At 36.6% G+C, this 7,663-nt stretch overlaps 1 protein-coding gene across 1 annotated transcript; it reads right to left on the bottom strand.

The window, feature by feature from the left end:
- Positions 1-266: 266 nt before the first annotated feature.
- Positions 267-7,558, bottom strand: LOC109218196 (synaptonemal complex protein 1-like; the record flags this gene model as incomplete). Its single annotated transcript, XM_019382545.1, has 17 exons — positions 267-551; positions 1,221-1,260; positions 1,633-1,695; positions 1,823-1,909; positions 2,253-2,360; positions 2,452-2,541; positions 3,214-3,297; positions 3,364-3,474; positions 3,562-3,669; positions 4,551-4,661; positions 4,740-4,808; positions 4,891-5,019; positions 5,109-5,357; positions 5,435-6,111; positions 6,867-6,965; positions 7,125-7,250; positions 7,364-7,558. Coding segments are annotated over 17 exons (2,429 nt in total), but the record flags the coding sequence as incomplete, so codon positions are not given.
- Positions 7,559-7,663: the final 105 nt, after the last annotated feature.

Genomic DNA, 7,663 nt, shown 5'->3' with positions numbered 1-7,663 from the left:
TCTAAATAACGAGGAAGTTGGGTTTCTTTTTTCCTATAATGCAATATGGGAGGTTTTTTTCTTATGACATGAAAATAGGGGAGGGAAAGTCATCTGATTCTGATGTTTCATTTGAAATTAGTGTTAGGAGACCCGGGATTTCTATTTGTGTTAGGAGATGGGTGGCAGTGGTGGCTTTGTGCTTACAAGTCTTTACCAATCTAATGGAATCTCCACTCGGCCTAAATATCCCCACAATCAAAGATTAAGTACAAGAAAAGCTAAGCTAATGCAGTTTGGAAGCACATAACAAAAATATATGTAGTTCTACGCAACTGGTGACTTTACACTGGTGCACGTCCTCTCCAACCGAGCTCTAATCACATTATTTCCCCCAGAATTTTTTCACTCATTAATTGCAGTTATATACAGTCTTTTATTTTTGGGGGAAGTAAACTTCTAGTTCCTTGCAATGTGGAAAGCAGCCAGCTATAAGTCTGCAATCAAAGAATCAGCACACACACATTTCCAGTTCAAAGTTTCAGATTCTCTAGGAAGCTCTGCATCTTCACCTGAGAAAGGATAAAATTAATATTTAAGACTTTTGCCAGATAAGCTATTCCAGTGAGAAACCAAAATAAGGATGCGAGGCATTTGGCTAAACGCCAAGGAAATACAGATGTACTATAAGATATAACGACAGAAATGAATCAGAACGGAAAATGTACACCATCTCTCCTGATAAAGTTGCAAAAATACAAAACCTGATCACTCTTCTATTTTTTGCTTCTGACAAGTTATAAAAAATGTCCCCTGAAAAGTGTGTGCTAAATCAATTGCGATATATTTTGGGTGGGTTGGGGTCGGGGGGGGGGGGGTTGAGATCATTTAATGCATGGGAGCTGATTGATAATGTCTCAACATTTATGAGAGGAAGAGAGTATACTGTTACTTTTGAAAGGTTTGTGCAATCAGAATGAAATAACACTTCATTTTTGTTTCTAAAAAGTGCAAGAAAATGTTTGCCCAAAACTCTGTGCTCGCTCGCTAGTTGTATCTTTACATAGACAAAATATTTAATGCATTGGAACATACTGAAAGTGTAACAGCACAGCATGACAAGAAGAACAATAAAGTCCTTTTCTTGAGGTTTCTGCATCAGAATAAATAGTAGTACCACTAGCCAAATGCATAGGGATCATCAGCATATGGATTCAGAGATCCTTCCGAGAATAAATCACCTATGTTTGCAGGTTTCGGATGACCTCCTCCTTTAATGCTCTGCAAAACATATACGAATAGTAGAAAAAGCTGAGCATATTAGAAATGGAGATTTCTCTGTCAGTCATTACTCTTTTAGCTAGTTAAGCTCTTGAAGCACCACTAAGGAGACGTGCCCGATTCTTAGATCAAGCCACAAAGGACCATTAATGGAAAGTGAAGACAAACAAGTCAAATAATGATTCATATCCTGATAACCTCTCTGCGAGTCTTGAATTTTGGTGTCTCTTTATGATTGTGCTTAAATGGATTATTTAAATATAAAGGTTAGTCATCTCAGCATTGACATGACAACAGGGTAGTAACTCTGATATATTGGAATCTGGTAGCAACGGCAGGTGAACACAAAGCGAGTCAATGAATGAGTCATACCCTGATAACCTCTCTGGGAGTCTTCACTTTTGGTGTCCTTTTCTTCTTGTTCTTTGATGGGTCCTTTCAAGATACAGTAATATAAAGGTTAGGCTCATCGCATACATTGGCGGGCCAGAAGTCTAGAAACTGACAGATTGAATCTGGTAAAAATGGCCAACAATGCTGCTAAGGATTCAATTTTACGTACATCAAACATGACTGTGCTTTTCGTTTTTCTTCGTTTTGTGATTGTTCTGCCATTTGTGGTTTCAACTTCATATTCATGATGGGTCACCTGCAATTTACGAAGCGATCAAGAAAAATAAGTGAGATAGGACACAAAGACCAATTTAGGTGTCGGTGATGATCAACTGAAAAGGCTAAATGCAGAAATAACCATGCAGATCTTAAGAAGGTATGTTCACCAAAGGGGATGAAATCAGAGCATAAGCAAGATGCTGAAAATCAGTTATCTAATGCAAAAATAATCCCTAATAAATCTGGTTGCATGCACTGTGATAAGGCATCATCTAACTTATTCTACAGCAATAACTGCTACTTATTCTCAAAACTAATTTTGCAGAAAGCTAATTAAGCGGAACCGTTTGGATTACAGATAATTGCAGTTAGCCACTCACCTTCCTACTATGTTTGGGCATACTAATAACACTTCCTGTATTCACCTTCTCCACTTTCCTCAACAAATTTGATACAGGCGTTTGACTTCCTTCCAGATAATGTGCATCCTACCAAACCGTTGAGATATAAGCTAAGATCAGCAAGCTAGACAGAAATATTGAAAGGCAACCAGAATAATATTTTGCTTTGCACGTTTACCACATCCTTAGCTTCATCTCTCACCGGTGCAAGCTGGCCCCTTTTGCAACTATCAGATTGGTTTCTTTTGGTCAATGACCCAGAGTGCTTCTGCAGATTTCACAAATGTTCAGCACTAATAGTTGAAAGTTAGATTTATTTACCAAGTTGGCTGTACTTAACGTGTTCAAAATCCCCTCAAGTAAGCAATCAAATTAATCCTTCCACATCTCTTTCAGTTTCAGATCAGAAATATATAGCCAGTCATATCCAAAAGATCTCAGGTAGACAAATAAAACTTGTACTTAAAACTTCAGTGGACAACAAGATACAGATTAGAAGATACAAGTTGAACCATTATAACACAAATATACTTCTGTAGATGTAGTGTTACCTAATAAGGAAGAGAACATAATCTGTTTGTATATAAATTGAAACTGATCAATCAGCAGATTTATATGCTAGTGTTTCAACTGCAATAACTTCCTACAGCTATGTGGTGGTTGATTACTGACAATTTGATAGTTCATTAATTACAGTACGATATGCTTTGATAATCAAATTTAAATCCTCAGGAAGTTCTATTAAATCAGAAAGGATCCACTAAACTTTGTAATGATTGCTGACAGCAACTGGGTGAAAGGTGGCCAATGTTAAATCTTAAAAAAAAAATATTTCTAAAAACAATCAAACAGAACCTCCTTCTAACCAGAGAGAATAGGCATCTTTTTTCCCTCTCGTGGCCGGCGGCGGTCAATGCATCTAAAGAATAAAGAGTCAAACCTTCTTTGAAGTCACTTCTTCCTCTTCCGGATTATTTCCCATTACTTTCCATTGCAACTGCAACAGAGCCCTCTGTTTCTCCTCCTGAGATAAGACACGAATACAATAAGACAAAAAATCACTGTGAGTAGAAACTCATTTAAAACATACTTTAGACTTCAGCATATCCAACTCCTCCTGCAGTCTTCTGCATTCATCCTCAAGCTCAAGTCTCAGAGCTCTTAACTGAGCTTCATGCTCATTCCTCATCGAACTTGTTTTCTGAGAAATATCACACCTCAGCGACTAAGGCAATATACATGCAGAATAATGAGCTAAGACACAAAAACAAAGCTGAAGAAAGGTTACTTCTCTCAGTTCATTTTCATACTGAAGTCGGACACGTTTTAGCTCTTCATTGTGACTGGAAACAAGACTCATTTCCTTCTTGCTGTGCTCTTGTTGAATATTACATACCTGCGGCAAAATGCTTCAGCTATAGGCTAAATGAAGTCTATTTTCAACATATTCATACACTTCTGTCTTTGAAGCCCAAGAAGTGCTGGGTGTCTTATCAGAATTACCTAGTAAAGCAAGCAGAGGTTTTTATGTTTCTTTGGCAGCATACTTAGCCTAACTGGCTGTCCGGACTCCAGATACATGGTGGGCAAAATAGAATCCATTAGATCTGACAAACGGGATAAGTACAATAATTTTTTAATGTGTTAAACGACCAAACTACTATAACTGATGATAAGTTAATAATAGCCAACATGTTCTTAAAGATATTAACAGTCTAGCATGAGAAAAGGGTATTTAGGAAATTAAATAGAGTTGAAGTTTGGGAAAATGCTTCCTTGAAGGTAGCTTCTACATAAGCGTGAAAAATCACATTTTAGTTGCCACTCGCAATCTTGATTCCAGTAGGCAAACTACTCATAAAATTACGTTTGAACCTCAAGTATCATTTCAAACCTTGAAATTTGTTCCTAAGAAGATCTAAGCAAGATCCTAAATTCATTTTCGTAGAGAAGCATGACAACACAATAATTCTAATAAATGAACACAAAATATTTACATGAGGATCATCATGCTCAAGAGTTTCCCTACAACCTTAACAAATAAGTGTGAGAATCATGAAAGAGTATTGAACTTCATGCAACTGAAACACTAATATCTGACAGGAGTCAAACTAGAAGACACAAAAGATAAAACTGAACTGTGTGCAAAAGAATAACTTTGAAAGAAGGGATACAGTAGAATAATTAGACTGTTAATCTTGGAATTTATTAGAAAATATAGGTGTTTTCATGACCTTAAGAAGCAAATGATAATTGTACATCCTTTACCATACATACCAAAGCAGCATGTTCTTCCTGTACATGCTTCAAGTTCTGATTAGATTCTTCTCTGCATTCCAACAGCTTTAACTCACAGTTTCTTTCCATCTCTCCAACAATTTTTTCAGCCTGAGATTAATAAATGAAGTGAAAGGCGAAGATATATTTCCAGTCAAAATATGCTTCAACATAAGAATCAATAGCTACCTTCTCCTTCTCTAGATTGATACTTTCCAACTTCTCCAAGTCATACTTCCTCCGGATGTCACTGATGGCCTGAGAAAGATCCTACGAGTGTAACTTGTTGGATAGGAGCAAACATACACAGAAACACCAGGCAGAATATTTTAAGAATAACCTGATCATTTTTCTGAGATAACTCCTTTAAATGCCTAGAAAGTTCTGGTTGTTTGCTTTCTAACATCTGATCGTGCTGCCTTTTAGCTTCTGCAAGGTTGCTTTCAGCAGCAAGCAAAGATGCTTGAATCTGCAATAAGGTACAAAACACAACGCATTTAAACACACTGTATTGGATTTAATAGGATCTATAAAACTAAAAGTATCCATAGAAAAAACCTTTTCTCTCTCAGCTTCCAATTGTTTCTGCCTGTCCTGAAGTTCCTGAACAAGCTTATCTTTCTCCTCCAATTTATTGTTAATCTCTGCAACATGCTTTTCCAGTGATTCCACTGTTTCTGTATACTTGTCAATTTCCTTGCGTAAAAGATGGATTTCATCTTCCTTTTTCTGCATGTCTGATTGAAGCTTTTCAATATGGTCCTTGTTTTCTGTTTCCATCTCAGAGAGTTTCACCAATAAATTTTGCTGCAAGATATGAAAATTGATCTTGTTATGTTTAATCAGATACTGTTACTAATGAATGCTCTGTGAGAAGAATTAACCATTTCATTCTCCGATAGTTTTGAACTTTCTGATAAAGCGACAACATTCTCCTGCAGCTTGCTAATCAGCACTTCCATCTCCATCTTCTTGGAAAGAAGCAGTTCTGCTTCAGACTCTAATTTTCTAATCCGATCTTCTGCTAAACGGGATTCTTCAGCATGCTGCACCATTGCACGTTCTTGCTCGTTCTGAAGTGCAGAGACTTTGTCCTTCAAGTCCTTATTAGCTAGCTCTAGAGAATTTTTCTTTGATGTAACGCTTGTATATTGATCCTGGAGCTTGTCAAACTTTCGTTGAGCATGCCGAGCAGCAAGTTCCCCCTTCTCTCTCATCATTTCAAATCCAGCGTCAAATAAAGCATTAAGCTGAACTATCTTCTCCGCAAAGACGAGACTTTGACTATCCAAATGAGTAAACTTTATCACCATTTCATTCACAAACTCATTAAGGTTCTTTATCTCCTGATGTGATGTATCTAATTGTTTAGCAAAGTTGCTATTTCTAGATACCAAATCACTTCTTTCTTTCTCCAAATTCTTTTTGACATTCCTCAAGTCCTCCAGTTCATCTTCTTTTAATCTTGATTCGAGATGTAACTCTTCCAACTTGGACTTCAAATTCTCCACTGCAAGTCCATTAGCTGCTACAGTAGCTTCAAATTCCTTGATCGTGGCATCTTATAAAAAAAATAAGAGAAAGAAACAAGTAAATAAAGGGAGAAAAGTATTTAGAACTGAGAAAGTTACCAAGAGATAATTATCACAAAAAGTAGAGATGTTAAGATCTGTGTCAGTAGTAGGACATCTCTGCGCAGACTGAAGCATAACATGAAAAATTTCTCTTTCTGATTAACAAGACAAATGTCCTTAAAGAGCACTAATACCTCTTTAGGAGACACCAAGTCTGTGAAAAGTTTTATAGTTAAAAGAATGTTAAAGGACACAATATGAATTCAATGGATGGAGAAGAACTTGAAATGACAGACGGCTTCAAGAGAATTGTCAAATGCAACTGTTTCCCAAAGACAGTGAACAGTTTCAGTTACAGCGTAACATAAAAAAAGAGATGTTATATCTCAAACAAGACTTGAATTCCCCCCTAGGTTCATAGAGGAGAAAATATGGGCTTTGGTATAGCTATAGACCAATCTACGAGCTTTCTTATGTAGTTAAGAGCAGTCACACATAGATCATTCACAAACAAATTAACCATGTAATAAAAGTGAAATAGAATGTGGACTGCTTAAGTCCATATTGAACCAACCAAAGGGACAGGCACTTAAAAGACAACAGAATTAACATAAATAAATAAAAAAAGAAGAGGGGATTAGTTAGTTGACGCAGACAGTAGAGCCATTTTCTGGACGCAACATCTGCTATTTATCGAAAGTTGAGGTGCAAGCACAAAAGCTCTTAGATCATAGCTATTTACCTTTCTCCTCAATTACACTGATACTTTTGCTCTGTTCAACCCTGAAAGAGTTCTCCATTTTCTCCTTCTCGATACCGAGTTCATTCAGCTCCCTTTCACCTTTATTGACAACCCAAAAAACATGTTAGGCAACTTTAAACATTAGTATCTAAGAAGCATAAACCTCTAGTTATTCAGCAGCATATATGGTATCTAACTACTTAGAAGCCCTCAATTGGTGATAAAAATATATTGCATAACAAGGCATTATTAACTTACAATTTCTAACAGTTTCTTCAGAGGATTCCAGCCTCAAAGAGAGGGCTTTCATGTTGTCCTGCAAGTTATCAATAACAACAGAAGTTGCAGATCGTCTATCTTCAAAAGATGCCTTGTCTTTTTCAGCTGTAGAGTCAAGTGCACAATCCAAAAATATTAAAACAATTAAAAAGCCAGAGAGGATTGTTCTATCTGCTTTGCACCGGGATATTCTTTAAAGGAAAGTTACGGTAACATACCATCCTGAACTACACCAGCTAGGTGCTGTAAAGTTTCAGTTAGCTGATCACACAAGGTCTTTGTTGAAGAAAATTTAGATTCCAGTCCTTTCCAAAGCTTCTCGTCTTCTTTCTGCTTCACTTTCAACTTAGCATTTTCATTGTACGCATTTTTGCAACTTTTCTTCCAGCATATGAATATCTTCAATTCAACTTCTTCAATTTAGAGTTCTGTCAATCAATTATGTAGACGCACAGTTATAAAACAAGTGAAATTACAAGTCATTAGGCCTCAAAATTCAAGCATAAAACTAATCCTAA

This window comes from Nicotiana attenuata, unplaced genomic scaffold, assembly GCF_001879085.1.
Source record: "Nicotiana attenuata strain UT unplaced genomic scaffold, NIATTr2, whole genome shotgun sequence".
Lineage (NCBI taxonomy): Eukaryota > Viridiplantae > Streptophyta > Magnoliopsida > Solanales > Solanaceae > Nicotiana > Nicotiana attenuata.
Note: the sequence above shows the minus strand (reverse complement) of the source record. Positions and strands in the feature narration are given on the sequence as shown.